A 15,822-nucleotide genomic window follows, 5' to 3' on the forward strand; every position below is an offset into this window, starting at 1 on the left:
TGGGAACACCTGCTGATCAGGCACATCGCAGCTCGCCCGAACCCAATTAAACCAGGCATTGATCAAGCCAGAAATGGGGCAACCAGCGTTGAGCAACAGCTGTTGAGCAAAGTTCCACAGCCCTCCTCCCCCTCGCCCTGCCTCTCTCCAAAGTGGGGCCAAGCAGCCTCACCCAATTGGAAAAGTATTGATGATCTACCTGACTGTTGCAAGTCTCACGCAACACCCACACACCTTTTGCTAGTGGTAGAACCAGTCCAAGAAAGTTAACTTTTCCAACGGGAGTTTCTACTCCCAGGAGGTAGATGCTTTCCATTCACTTGGCCTACCTGTTTCTATTTATAGATTGCACATCTGACCAAGATCAGCCTTCTCAACTGGTATCTTCCACGTGGTTATCAAACATGGACAATCTGGGGCCTTTCGTCCCAGTGGCTCTGGAGCCACCATGATTAGAGATCTTCCCGTTCCTTTCCTGGCCAACATTTCAGACCGTGAAATGTTGAGCTTAAACTGGGCAGGTGAGAACGAGACTTTCTCTTCAATATTAAGGACTTTAATTTCCTTCAAAGTCAACATCAGCAACACCCACAGAGCATACTAGCGAAAACGTTGGTCAAACCGTCCATTTCACTGACACCGCCAGTCCCAGAAAAAGGCCCGGATGAGGAAGAAGGGCCACCAGACCACCTCTAAGAGGATATTATCTCCAAGTGCTGAGGAATTTGGACAATCACAACCACGAAGGAGACTTACCAGTGTGAGTCTGCCTGTGACTCTCCAGGGCATCTTCCTTAGAGAATTGTGCACCACAGTGGTCACAGAGAAAAGCTTTGGCACCTGCTGTAAGGAAGGAGAGAGAGAGAGAGAGGAGAAAAAAATTACGTTAATATCAAGAAGCCCCAACAAATCATTACAGCCGTCACTAAACTGATTCTGAGACATTGAATTGTGCTCAGCACAGCGACCGCAAATTGAAAACTCCCCAAATAGAGTTGAGTGTATCCAGGGCAAACATTAGTTTTTAACTGGAATGAATCCACGATTTTCACTCAAATATACACGTTTCCTCTTTCCAGGAGTATCACGCTCTTATTTCATCAATATCTGGGCACATTATTTGCATAAACGTCCCAACTATCAAATATACAGCCCAGAGAAAGCTGTACGTAGAGCTGATAAGGGATCTGAACGGTTCCCTGATATCCGAGAAGGTTCTTATTTTTTTTACTTTTTCATTTCCGTGGGTTATGGAGATTTGCAAGATTGGCGGGTGTTTTTTTTTAAAGCTATCCCAGTATTAAAACCACATTTTTAAATTATTCGGTGGTTGGGGATGTGCTTAGAGCAAGCATCACACTGCCATCTCCAAACTAACCCCGAATCAGGCTACCAACAAGCTCTGATATATAGGTTTTTGTGGCATTTTATTGGGGCTTGGGGATAAATGAAAATCTAAAAAAATGAGCCATATATTGAACATTGGTGTATAGATAGATACACTAATAGGTAGGTAGGTAGGTAGGTAGGTAGGTAGGTAGGTAGGTAGGTAGATAGATAGATAGATAGATAGATAGATAGATAGATAGATAGATAGATAGATAGATAGATAGATAGATAGTTAGATAGATAGATAGATAGATAGATAGATAGATAGATAGATAGATAGATGGATGGATGGATGGATGGATGGATGGATGGATGGATGGATGGATGGATGGATGGATGGATGGAGGTAGGTAGGTAGGTAGGTAGGTAGGTAGGTAGATAGATAGATAGATAGATAGATAGATAGATAGATAGATAGATAGATAGATAGATAGATGGATGGATGTAGGTAAGTAGATAGGTAGGTAGGTGGGTAGAGGGATGGATGGATGGATAGATTATAGATAGATGATAGATAGAGAGAGATTGAGATCTGGATGTATAGAAAGATAGGAAGATAGAAAGTTGACAGAAAGGCAGAGCGATAGAGACAGAAAGATCGAAATAGAATATCTATTATATGACAGATGCTGGGAGTGAATTAGATGGTTTTATTCTCAGCAGATCTCAGCAGGAACAAAGTTTCTCTGAAAACAGCCCCTCCTACATTTTTGACAGATACATGATGTCATTGCATGGCCATTCCAAGGAGGGCTGGGACAGGCACCACCCTTGCATGGAGAGTCGCTTGGAACATCTGGAGAAGTTCCAGGATTATGTTCCCCAGCTGCCTTGTACAGCTCCAAAGTGCCTCTGGCCTCCTCCCCTTCTCCTTTCTCCAGAACGTTTACTTTAAGAAAAGTAAAATAGAAGAGGGGAAAGATACAGGATTGGGCCTCTGCTCTCCACCACGGGCAGGTAGATCAATGGTGCTGATGTTAAGAGGTCCGTCCAGTCCATCTCCCTGCTGTTCTAATTCCCTTCCCTCTGATGGCCGTTGGCCTACAGTCCTTGGAAAGGACCTCAAGGTAGCAGCTGAGAAAGGCGAGGTGGAACCTCTTGTGCAACTAAGAGCAGCTTCTGACCGAACATCAGCAGAGCAACGAGGAGAACACGGCATTTCGTCTCCCTTTCCCTTCACGGAGATGATATGGCTTCAGAAGGAGCCAAGGAAAAAGCAACCGAATCCTCCGGAGATCATTCAATCCTTTGCATCACATGGAGCTGGCGGTGCTGCTCTTGGCTGCTTTCCCACAGAGGGCTACGCTTGGGATTGAGGGATCCAGAGGATCTCTTTCCTGTCTACTTACATACACAGACAGAAATTCAATTGACTTAGAAATGGCCAATGCTGAATATAGATAGACCTGACGATTGCAATTGAGCCCAAGTCTTACGTTGCTAAGTGAGAAATTGGCCAAATTTGCCCCATTTTACTTTACTTTTTCTCACCACGTTCGTAAAATGAATCACCAGTAATCCCAGTTGTTAAGTGAATCTGGTTTCCCCATTGAGTTTCCTTGTCAGAAGGTCCCAAAAGGGGAATCACATGACCACTGCAACCGTCACAAATGTGAATCTGTTGCCTAGCATGGTAGGCTGTGGCTGCTCCGACCCTCTGGAACGAACTCCCCGTGGAGATTCGGACCCTCACCACCCTCCAGGCCTTCCACAAAGCCCTTAAAACCTGGCTATTCCGACAGGCCTGGGGCTAAAGAGCTTCTACCTCCCTTCTCGAATGGTATGGTTGTTGTGTGCTTTTAAATTGTGTATTGTTTGTTTGTCTTTTTATCCCCTGTTTGTACCTCCTTTCCCTGATTGAGTTGTGAGCCGCCCTGAGTCCCCTTTGGGGAAAAGGGCGGCATATAAATGAAATAAATCCTAATCCTAATCCTAGCATCCAAATGAAAATCACCTGACTGTGGGGAATGTGACTGCAATGGTCATTAAGAGGCTCTGTGCCACATTTTGCCTGGCCCTCCATTTGGAAACTAGTTATCTGGCAGCTCTCCAAGCGAGATAAGGTTCGTGTGGATAAATACTCCTCTGAAAGAGTGTTTGCTAAGCCTTGCGGACTGTGAATGAAAGGAATTCACAGTCACGTAAATAAAAGAGGAGCTAAGTTCAATGTAAAGATGTTATCAATTTTTTATTCTTTTTTCCAATATATTTTAGACTGTTTTTGTTAAAGATTTATACCGTGTATGGGTTCTGGGAAGTCGGGGGAGGGAAGGCTGGGGGGGGCTGGGGGGAGGGATGGATGAATATTAGGCTTGACGAGGGGTGTTAGATTTTAATGTAATATGATTGCAAATGTATACTGTCTTCTCTTATTTTTTCTTTAAAACTAAGATATGTTATGTATATTGATATGGAAGCATAAATACCATCAACATAGAATGGAGTTTGCTCAGAAGCTGAAATACGCCAATGAGAGGAAGAGTGGGAAACAGAGGAGAGAAGAAAGATGGGAAGAGAGGGACAGGAGAGAGGGTAAGGGGGGAAGATGAGGAGGAGAAGGAGGAGTGGAATGAAGAGAGAGGAGAAGGAGAAAGGAAGGGGAAATAGAGTAGGAAAGGATGATGGAGGGAAGAAAGGAGGTAAGAGAGAGGTAGAAGAAAGAGGTGTGTGGAGAGCAGAAGAGCTAATAATGGGTTTTTATTTCTCTTTGGGCGTTGATGACAAGAGGAACTGATGCAATTACTACTTAATACAATAGGATATTGGCTATGTAATAGTATACATGTGATTATATGTTATGAAAGTGGAAAATAAAAAAAAGTATATTTAAAAAAAGAGGAAGTCTGGGCCAGAACAGGCTGCTAAAGACAGACTCAGGTGCCTTTCCAGAAAACAGGAAATCCGGAAGAGCAGAACAAGTTCACCTGGCCTGGAATGGCGGAGAACTTCATGGGCTGCAGAGGCCAATCCCAACATCCAAGCTCTGGGGATGCTTTGTGGATGGAAGGGGGGAGACACGCAGATACACAACACAGAGTTGTGCAAACACCACGCAGAAGAACCGAATGCAAACGGAGACTTGCTCCGAGGTAGTTCATTCTGTACTTGGGAATGGCCTCCACAGAGCCTCTTGGGCGAGGAGCCTCTTAAATCCAGGAAGAAAGCAGGCAAGGGACCCAACTGGGCGATGGCACAGAAGGAAGATGCCAGGGGTAGAAAGAAATCACCGTGTTTTTCGGACTATAAGACGCACCAGTGTATAAGATGCAACAAGATTTCTGAGAGGTAAATAAGAAAAAAAAAGGTTTTGTCCTCCCCAGGAGCACTCGGCAGGCTTCAGCAGGGCTGGGGGAAGGCAAAAACGCCCCCAATTTTGCAAAAATCGTGTGGAAAATGGGCTGTTTTTTGCAAAATCAGGGGCATTTTTGCCCCAATGAAGCCTGCAGAGTGCTGCTGGGGACTGGGGAAAGGCAAAAACGCCCCCGTTTTTGCGAAAAATGGCCTGTTTTTCACAAAAACGGGATGCGGGGATGGGAACTCAGGAGGCCAAAAATGGCTGCATTCGGTATATAAGACGCACCGACATTTCCCCGCTCTTTTTTTTTTGGGGGGGGGGGAAAGGTGTGTCTTATACTCCGAAAAATACGGTAAGAGGCAATGCCAGGGGAACGTGCGGGGGGCTCCGAGTGGAATGCTTAGCCTGCCAGTCTGCTGCGTGAGAGTGGAACAGAACTGCCATCCTGGTCTGCGGGGTACCTGAAATACTCCGGGCACGAGGGCCCAAAATGCCCCCTCTCCTTTGGTGGCATTCCTGGCACAGCCCCTGGGGAGAGCTGGCTGAGAGCTGGAGCGGATGGGATCCAGCCAAGTCGATATGGGATTATCTGGGCAGTGAGAGTTTCAATGTGGGCACAAGGTATTTTCTTTTGCAAATAATAATAAAAAAAGAGGGGAGGGGGGGAATGAAAAACCAGCCCAGCGTTTCCAGTGAGAACGAGGAGGCTTCAACATCCTGATGAGGGCAGAGTGGTGAGCCGTCTTGTTTTTCCTTCCAACGCTCCCCTAATGATCACAACACCCCCGTCAGCGCACAAAAGGGCCTGAGACGACAACGGCAACGACACTATCAGATAAGAACGACACACCAGACCGAGAGATAATTTCCACAACGAGCGTGAAGGTGTGGCGTTTGTGGGATTTCTTAGAAAATGCAGAGCAAGGCAGGAGGCAACTGTTGGTTGGCAGGGCCCGGGTTCTAACGAGGGGGAGCAAAGGAGCACCCGGAGCTTCTGCACAGCCCCCCCGAGCCCCCTGAGCGAAGGAGAAGGAAGCCCCTTGGAGAGACCTGGCCAAAGTGGGGGACTCAAGCGTTGGAGAGGGAGGTTTTGACCCACCGCTTCCAAGGAGGTGCTGAGGGGCAGCCTTGAGGGGCAGCCTGGTCTGAAGAAAGAAAGAGAGAGGAGGGGAGGGAGGGAGAGAAAAGGAGAGAAAAAGAGAGAAAAAGAAGGAAGGAAGGAGGAAAAAGAAAGAAGAGAAAGGAAGGAAGGAGCAAAGAAAAAGAGAGAGAAAAAGAGAAAGAAAGAAGGAAAAGAAAGAAAAGGAAAGGAAAGAAAAAAGAAAAAAGGAAGGAAGGAGGAAGGAGAAAGAAAGTAGAAAAGAAAAAGAAAGAAAGAGGGAGGAAGGAAGGAAGGAGCAAAGAAAAAGAGAGAAATTTCATCTTTACGGAAGGGTTAGAAAAACCCCAAATTTGAGAAAGTGGGTGACTTCTCCCAGCAACAGGGGAGGCCCCCTTCCCCCCCCCACCGAACAGCCCCCAGCCCCAGAAAACAGAAGCCCCTGTGGCCTAGAGCAGCCTCCAACACCAACCATGCCATCCAGGCCCTCTCATCCCCATCTGGCCAGCCGGGCCACAGGGAAAAGTGGTGCAACGTGGTAGAGTGGAGGGGGCTGAGTTCGTGATACTGCTGGGTTGACCATGTGGAAGTTGGAGGTTGTTTGGTGTGGGGGGCTGCTCCTCAGCTCCTTCCAGAGGCTGACCATGCGTGGTCCTCTGCAGAAGACATGGCCGAAGAGACTGAGGACGGGCTACTCGCTCTGCCAGGGATGGCTCACCTTTTCTGGACCCCCAAAATGCAATGCACGCATGCCCCCTGCCCCCCACATGCGCCCTTCCCCTCACACATAGGCATGCGCCCCCCACATGTGCTCCGTCTCATGGGCATGCATGTGTGCGCATCCCGTGCATGCACATGTGCCCCCTGCATTTGACCCCCTTGCATGCATGCATGGCCCCCCACATGTGCCCCCTGCATGTTCCCCCCCACATGCATTCACCCCACCACACGCGGCCCACCCCCACGCATGCATGGCAATGACTCAAAGTCCAGCTGGTCAGCGGGAGGCGTGTGCGCGCATGCGTGGCACAACTGAAGTGGGGTGACGGCTGATGTGCCCACAGAGAGGGCTGCTCTGCATGCCACGCCTGGCACGAGTGCCATAGGTTCTCCTTCACGGCCCTCCGCCATCCGTGGCAGAATGGAAGCGAGCAGGGCCTGATGGGCTGCCTCGTCCTTAGTCTTCCCAGCCCAGCGACCCTCCCAGGCGCCCGTCGTGACCCCCGGCGGGGGTGGACCCCCAGAAGGGAGGGAGGAAAATAAAACAGATGCCCCTCGCGCCCCCCCACTTCTCCGCCGGAGAATAATTCCCCTGCCTTTAAATTGCCTCCGTAACGGCTGGCTCAGAGGCAGAAAAATTTGGCAGCAGTGAAATTAAAAGTGATAAATTTTCTCGCCAAGCTTTGATCGATAATAAAGGCCTCATCTGTTAATCAATAAGACAGTCTGCCTGTTTACTGTGCATAAGCCGTTCCCGGCTGCTTTGGGGGGGAGGAAATGGAGGGGGGGGGGAGAGATGTCAAGTTTGCATTCAAAACAACTCAAGTGTACCTAAGCCAAATGGCCCGGCCCTCAAAAGAAAGCAGGATCCAGGGGGGGTGGGGGGAGTGGGATGAGGGGGGGGGGAGGCAGGGGTCCTGACATCACAGGCCGGGGGGGTGTTTGTGGGGGGGGGGGAAGGAAGGAGAAGGCAGGGCAAGGCTGGAGGCGCTCCTGCTGCTGGGGAAAGAGACAGGCAGCAGGAGTTGGTTTGCAAAATCGGGACCCCGTGAGGCAGCACAGACGGGCCCTGTGGCTCTCTCTCCCAGGAGCCAGAGGAGAGGAAGGGAACAGCGGAGGGTCCCATCCAAAGCGGCTCCTGTGTCTCCCCCACCCCCACCCCTCACCCAGCCCTGTTGCTCCCATAATGAACACGGCTTCATTACCCTCCTAATTACCAAGGTCAGCTCTACTTGAGGAATCAGGGCTGCCCATCACACCGGGGGGGGGGGGGATATGTTTTGTTCCAGAAACTGCCCAGGGTGGAAGAGGAGGATCAGAAGGTTTCGCTTGACCCAACGGCAGCCCCCTCGGACCCCCCCCCTTCCCCGCAGCTCTGCTCCCCTGCTGGGCTACAGCCAGCAACTCAGGGAGAAGAGGGAGCAACTCTGCACATGGGCAGGGGCAAGGAAGGGACGGGGCTTGCAAACCGAACTCTGGTCTGGGTTTGAAAGCAGCTTCCATGAGATAAGGGGCTTGGGGTGAGCAGGCATTCTTCAGCCCCTCAGGGGACCCTGGGAAATTGGGGGCCAGGGGCCAAGGCACGTGTTTCCTGTGGGGGGTTTGCCTCCAGAAGTTGTGAATGCCCCAACACTGGAAGCCTTTAAGAAGATCCTGGATAGCCATTTGCCTGAAATGGTGTAGGGTTTCCTGCCTAGGCAGGGGGTTGGACTAGAAGACCTCCAAGGTCCCTTCCAACTCTGCTATTCTATTCTTATCATGGGCAGATCCGGTACCCATGCCAAGCAACCACTGGTAGCCAAACTGGTCCTTGGAAGTCAAGGGCAGCTGGGAGTCCCGGTTGCCCATCGAGACTTACTCTGATGTAAACATACACAGGACTAAATGTAGCCAGTTACTCACAGGTGGCTCTAAAACACTAAACGGGGGAAGCGAATATTAAACACACATTCCTGATTTGCATTCATGCTGCTAGTCCTCTGTAGGGATCGCCAGTGTTTCAGACCATGGAGAAGAGTCTGGGAAAGCTTCAGGCTCAAGGGAAATCTACTAGCCTCCTTGGATGCCCTCTTCACCAAGCCAACAGCAAGACGCAACGGTGGCCCAGGAGTTTATAAATGTCCTGGCCAAACTTGTCTCCTGTCCAGAAGGGAGGAGAAAGGACCAAGGAAGAGGAGAAGACGCGGAGCTGAAGGTGGAGGAATTTCGGCTTCCACACACGGGATGCTCTTCCAAAAGGCCCCTGGACAACATTTCCCTTCTCATCCAGGGAGCTCCTTCAGTTCAGAACTTCAGAGGAACCGATTCCTCCATCAGAGCACCCAGGATGGAAAGGCAGAGCGAGGACAAATTGGATAGTCCTTGAGAGAGGCAGCCTCTTCACAATACAGGCAGTTCCTCGCTTAGCGACCGCAATCAGGAACGTCAAGCAAAGCGGCCACTAAGCGAGAAACCGCGGGATTTCCCCTCTCTCCGGCTCAAAAGTGACCAAACTGCGCCTAGTCCTCGAGTTATGACCATTTGCTTAGTGACTGTTACGACAGGGCTGGAAAGAGTTGAGTTTGAGTTTAATAAAATTTGTATGCCGCCCACTCCCTTGGGACTCTGGGCGGCTCACAAGAAGACACAAAAAAACATTTAAAAATTTAAAATAAAATACAAATATTAAAAATTCACTTAACAACGGTGGCAAGAAAACTCAACGGCGGTCTCAGTTCCCAAGAGAACCAAACCGAGCAAAAATGTCCGCTGGCCTTTTTCGGACAACCTGGATGACGGAGAGTCTCCGGGGACACTCGGGAGGAGGACCCTGCCAAAGGGCAGGGATCCCAGGTCAACTCCCAGCCCTCATCCAGCCTCCCAGGCCTTCAAGACCCAACCCAACCGGGACTTCCAAACAAACATCTTGAACGTTCCCTCCAGAGACGAGAGGCTTGATTACATAAGGGAAGTACAGCGCGTACCAAAGAGAGCTCAGCTGACCCACCAAACGGAGCGAGAACAATGAGTCCAGGCCGGGGCATCTGACGGCAGCCCGTACAGTCTTATTTACAGTACTCCTTATCAGCCGGGGAACAGTGCGACGGCCTGCCAGTTTCCAAAGGCCAGGACTGGGTGTTCTTTTGCTCGCTCGGGGCCATGTGTACTGGAAGCAGAAACTGCTGCCTGCCTGCCTGCCTGCCAGCACACACACAGCACACAACACACAACACACACACAAACACACACACACCTTTCCTGTGCTAAATCAAATCAGGGGGAAAAAAAATGTGAGACCGAGCCAGAAATCTTGCAATCTGCACATGGATAAAAAGACCAGGGAAACGTGCGTGTGTGTGTGTGTGTGTGTGTGTGTGTGTACACACACACACACAGAGGGAGGCAAAGAGGAGCCAGGGAACACAGCGGCTGCATATGCAAATAGTTCAAGGTTAATTTTACTACGTGAGTCACCAGGAAAATGTCAGCCAGCTTCAGTGCTCATCATGACTCTGGGCTTTCAAGAAAAACAAGGAGAGGGAGATTTATTAAAAGCACAGAACATCGGGGACAGAACACTCAAAAGTCATGCATCGGGGAGGGGAGGGGGGGCTGGATTCGATTCAACAACAGCCCCCCCCCTCACCCGCGCACGCTCACACACACACACACACACACACACAGACAATCATAACAAAGCCGAGCAGGACTTTGGAAAAAACAAAACTTAAAAAAAAACACCGGGCACCACTTTGGGGAAGCTGCGGGCAGCAGCTCAGGGGAAAAAGACAAAAGGAAGTATTTTTAGCAGGCTGCCTGCTACAGCCGACTTCCTGATGGCCGAGCCTGGCAAGGATGGGACTCCGTGTGCTGCCAAGGCTCTGCGATGGGTTGGAGATGGATCACCCCAGATCCTCTGCCGATCCTCCCCCCCCCCCCTCTTCAACCAGGTTGGCAAAAACAAGCAACCCTTTCCATGGCACGAGGATCCAGCAGATAGCCCGACCTTCGGGAGAAGACCAAGTTCTAAAGTTGGCCCACTTGCTGTTGTCCCTTTATCTTGGGCATGGGGGGCTGGGGGTGGGGGAGGAGAGGCCTTTTGAATCCTCTGGGGGGGGGGGGGTGGAGATCACAAACAGAGCTTCCCTCCTGGGCCAGGAAGGCCTGTACTGGCAGAAGAGAATATTTGTGGGAAGGAGGGCTTCTTGGTGCTCTCTCTCTCACCTTGGCAGGTTTTTTGCAGGCGTTTTGGTACCCAGCTAGGTAATATCATGAGTCTAGAAGGGAGTGGGGTTAGCAGAGAGGAGGAGGAGAGGGGGAGAAGGAAGACTGTGGGGTCCTTGGTGCTCACTGAGCTTGATTTGTTTTTTTTGCAAACGTTTCATGACCCAACTAGGTAGCATCATCAGTGCTAGAAGTGAATGGGAATTTCAGGGAGAAGGAGGAGGAGGAGGAGGAGGAGGAGGAAGACTGTGGGGTCCTTGGTGCTTTCTGAGCTTGATTTGTTTTTTTGCAAACGTTTCACAACCCAACTAGGTAGCATCATCAGTGCTAGAAGTGAATGGGAATTTCAGGGTGGAGGAGGAGGAGGAGGAGGAGGAGGAGGAGGATGACGATGACTGTGGGGTCCTTGGTGCTTTCTGAGCTTGATTTGTTTTTTTTGCAAACGTTTCATGACCCAACTAGGTAGCATCATCAGTGCTAGAAGGGAGCAGATTTGCTCTTTGTTGATATACAGTGGCTTACACCAGTGGTTCCCAAACTTGGCAACTTTAAGACTTGTGGACTTCAATTCCCAGAATTCTCCAGCCAGCTCTGCTGGCTGGAGAATTCTGGGAGTTGAAGTCCACAAGTCTTAAAGTTGCCAAGTTTGGGAACCACTGGCTTACACCATTAGTGTTGGTGGGAGTTTTCCTGATTCTTCTCCAATTAGGTGGTTTACTATTTGATTGTTCGTCTCTGTGTTGGTGGAACTGTCATTCTGCCATTCTTTTGGTCAAAGAAATTCCTCCTAGGACAGAAAAGTGGGATTGACGTATGAAACTCCCTGGAGCGAAAGCATCCATTTTCTCTCCTCCTGAAAACAGTCCCCATCTATTGGAGGGAAGGAGGCCATTCTGATTTCGGCACCCAACACGATGGAGACCCCCCCAACTGGGCCAGGCCTGCCTGCTTTCCCCTGGGGGGGCAACCAGCCGAAGGAGATGCCAAGGGGCGGGGGGGAGAGAGAAGACCAGGGCAGGAAGCAACATTCAAGTTTGAGACCCAAATCCACCAAGCTCCATCTGCCAAACCTTCCTAGGAAAAGCTTCGCACTTGAGACTCTCACAAAAACCTTCTCTGAGTTGTTTTGCATTTGTTTAAAGGGGGGGGAAATAGATTCCCTTCCGTTTCCCCCCCTGGGATTTGAGGCTGAAAAATGGAGAGCCAATTGATCAGCTGCTGCCTGTCTGCATTCAGCTCCTCTGAATAAAAGGCAGCAAGTTGTCTTAACACCGGTTTATATACCTTCTGCCAAACATTCAACGGGCTCACAAAATGTGGAGACCCAGCAGGGCCCCCTGTGCCTAGACCCCCCACCCCCTCCACCCCCTTCTCAATGCTCTCCAGACCCCAATTTTACTGGCTCGTTGGAGGTGGAGGCGAATCTACACTCCCCAGAAGGTTGTTCTCTTCTGATGTTAGGAAGTAGTAAAAATGTTCTAACTGGTTAAAAAGTGACACCTACCCAATTGCCTTTGGTGTGTCTAAGCCTTAACTGTCACACACATACACAGAGAGATACAGACACACAAATACACACACACACACACATGTGCGCGGCTGGATGCAAAGATCCCTCTCGCTGATTTCCAACCCTTTGATTTCTCCTTCCCCTTCTCTCTAACTGAAGTGTGACATTGTACAGGGCTACGGTGGATGTTTTGGAAAGGGGGGGCGGGATGCACACAAACGCCCCTCCCTGCCTCCTTTTAAGCCGCGTGGAGAAATCTGTATGCGAAATCCGTCTCTTTCTTTTTTTTCACTGCCTTTCCTTCCCTGAGCATTGTTAAACGGTACCTGGCAGGCTATAAAAAATGAGATTCAAATTGCCGGCTGGGAAAGTGGAAAGATTTGGGCCGTTGGAGAGGAACTGAAAACACGGGTGGCGCTTAGCACGCGGGGGCCAGCGGTGAACTTTCTCGCGCGGACATTTGCATGAGGAAGGCGGGGGGGGGGGGCCTCAACCTGCTGGGCAGAATTGCTACCCCCGCCACCCTCAAATTTATTTATTTATTTGCAACAGAGGAGGAGTTGAGAGCACGACTAAAATATGTGGAAGAAGCCGCCAGGAGCAAAAGGCATCCAAGGGCATCCAAGGCGTTCTCTTTTCAGCGAAGACTAACTAATTTAAAAACAAAAAATACTCCGTCTAACACCGCCACCACCCCCTTTTAACCCAGTCAATCCACCGTTATCAAGAATATCAACCAGGAACATCTGTTTAAACACTAAAGTGGCCTTGACGCTTTCCTTTGCTTTGCCTGGGTGTACAAATGCCACCAATAAACCTCTTGTCTCCTCCGGAGGGCCGGATAAATGATGGCCTATTAACTTTATAAACCTACTAATTCAATCATTTGCCCATCCCCGGCACTTTATGAGGTAGAAGAGAGAGAGGAAGGAGCACATGCGGAGAAGCAGAACCAACTGGAGGAAGAGCTCCCAATGTTGACATGACCGGCAGTTGAGAATTTCAATCCTTTCCAGTTTTGTAAACACAGGAGAATCGGAACTGAGGACTGCAATTTGTCCATAATTCATGCTCTGGGATTGTTTCTCATGTATCACAAAACCATTTCTCTTTAGCCCTAGTACAGTTATCTCCATGAAGAAGGGACTTGGCTGGTCCTTTCTTCGTGGATGGTGGCAAGCCAGATGTTCAACGTTTCCTGCTTGGCCTGAGATATTCTGACGTCCTTCCTAACTGTCAACTTTACTCATCTCCAATCCCTTGAGGTCATAGTCTAGAAGAAGAAGGTTCAACTCTTAAGAGGGCTGAGATCAGGAATAGGCAACAGACAACAGATTCAGACAGCATGAAAATGAGCAAAATTCTGTTGTCTGCTGCTTTGGGGGAAGTGTCTAGGATAAAACTGGTTCGATGGCAGGTAAGAAACAGACAGCGAATGCTCCTGGGGTCAGGCCCCCTGGATGTTATTGTACCCCTTCCCCTCTCTTTGGGTGGGACTGATGGCTCTCTTTGTTCAGCAGGCAGTGGTGCAGAACTGAGACCCTCATGCTCTGACTTTGGAGTCCTGGAGTGATTCACTAGAAGTGGTTGGAAGTTATGAGGTCACATAGTTCCTGAGTGCAACTGGGATACCCTTACATGATCCTGACGTGTGATATCTCACTTTTTAAGACGCAACTGGGCTCTCAACCAAGAAGGGGGATCAAGCCAGGACTCAGCAGATTTGGGGAGGGGGCAGGTGGTAAGATGTGTGCAACTGGCATCCTGCCCTCACCTCAAATGAAATCTGACCGGACCCTAGAAGATACACCATGAATGTTCCAACTTTCTTTTCTCTGAAGGCCACTCAACTTTCCTTGTTTGGGGGTTCCTCTTTCAGGAACTGAGTTGATATCTCCTTGGGCCTGAGCCGTGAAGAAGTTGGTATCAGACTCCAACAGTTAAGGTGCCCCAAATCATTATTAATGCATCAGAAGGTTAATTTTGAAGGACAAATTTTAAAAGATGATACAAAGTCAACAAATTGACTTCCAACTGATAGAAGAGATTTGTAGCTCAGGCGTGAACTGTGGGGTCCTAAGTGTCTTCTCATTTTCAGTTCATTTATCAGTCTTCATTTCTCTCTCTTACCTTTGGCCTATTGGGGAGGGAGAAGCCAGTCAAATGAGAATGTTGGTTTGAGAAAGTTGGCCAACCTTTGGGCTCAAGGACAGGCTGTAGGAATCAACCAAGAGATGGAGAGAAAGAGAGGGAGGGGGTGTCAACCCACCTCTCTTCTGGACCAGGTAATGCCCAGTCCAGACCTGTCACCCTGAACATCTCCATAGTCTCCTCTACTGGTGTAACCCAGAAGAACCAAGGCTGGAGAAGGGAAGGATGAGATTTTCTGTTCTGTTAAAATAGCCTGTAAGGAATGAACGATAGGGGCTTCCTCCATAGATAGGCCAGGTGTGCTGTTTGGCCCTCCGTTCTGGCCCTCTTTCTAGTTGAGACTGGCACACCAGTTGCCCACCACAACCTCCCACACTGGGCCAGATTGGCAGGAGGCCAAATCCTGTTGGAGAGAGACCCATCTGGACACAAGCTCTGGTCCCCGAATGCGCTTTGCTTGACCCCTTTCTGGGGGGGGGATCAAAGGCACGACTTGTGTGTGCAAAGACGCATTGTGCCCGCTCCTCCTCCTCCTCTTCATCCCTCCTTTCCTGTCCCTTAAACGAGGACGGCTGCTTTGTTCACAGGGCCATATAAGAGCCGCCTCCAACCTTCCAGGCTTACAAATGTATTCCGCCTGTTTACATCCAGAGAGACATGAAAGGGAGCAGTCACGTTTTTTGGCAGCCGCTGCCCATTCCTGAGCGATGGCCAGCCGTGACTCCGAGCTGCCTTCCCTTCCCAACCACAGTTTCATAACTCGCATATTTTCTGACGCTGCAATCCTCCAAAATTTCACAAAATCTCTCTCTCCGCTCGCCAGAGGACACCGTGTGCCATAAGTGACCCTAAAATGCGCCCCAGAACATGATTCGGCCAGTGTCCAAAAAGGGAGAGAGCGGAGAAGGCCGAATGGAGAAGGGGAGAAAAGGTGGAGGGAAGGAGACATTCGCAAAAGAAGAGGAAAGTAAAAATAAAAAGTTGGCAAAAGCAAATTTATGCATTGCCGTCACTTTACTATCTAATTAATTCAGTCATTTCAAAAACAATTTTATTTATGTCCCATTTACCACATCAAAAGTGCAAAAAAAAAGGGGGGGGGAAGAAACATTCTCCACACACTGATGCTAAAATAATACCTCAAGGCATCTATTTTTAATCAGTCTACACACACAAACATACACAAAAAATATCACACAAAGACCGGGCTCTATAGAATCTCTCTCTTGGGCAGACCACCAAACTCTAAAAGAGAGAAAGAGAAAGAGAGGGGGAGGGAGGGAGGGAGAGAGAGGGGGAGGGAGAGAGAGAGGGAGGGAGGGGGTGAGGGAGGGAGGGAGGGAGGGAGAGAGAGAGAGAGAGAGAGAGAGGGAGAGAGAGAGAGAGTCAGCCAAGTCTTCCATGCACCCTCGCTGGCTGCCGAAAATGGCTTGTCAAAAAAAGAGGGGGGGGGGG

General features: G+C 49.6%; 1 protein-coding gene across 3 annotated transcripts in view; it reads right to left on the reverse strand.

Annotated features, from left to right (window-relative positions):
- Positions 1-15,822, reverse strand: part of ZBTB16 (zinc finger and BTB domain containing 16) — a 154,317-nt gene that overhangs the window by 55,172 nt on the left and 83,323 nt on the right. For 2 of the 3 annotated variants that reach the window (XM_032228822.1, XM_032228823.1), the window contains exon 4: positions 757-843. In XM_032228822.1, the coding sequence (XP_032084713.1) occupies positions 757-843 (87 nt within the window). The remainder of the gene's footprint in view (positions 1-756; positions 844-15,822) is intronic. The other variant, XM_032228825.1, reaches the window with a different exon arrangement.

This window comes from Thamnophis elegans, chromosome 13 (assembly GCF_009769535.1).
Source record: "Thamnophis elegans isolate rThaEle1 chromosome 13, rThaEle1.pri, whole genome shotgun sequence".
NCBI lineage: Eukaryota > Metazoa > Chordata > Lepidosauria > Squamata > Colubridae > Thamnophis > Thamnophis elegans.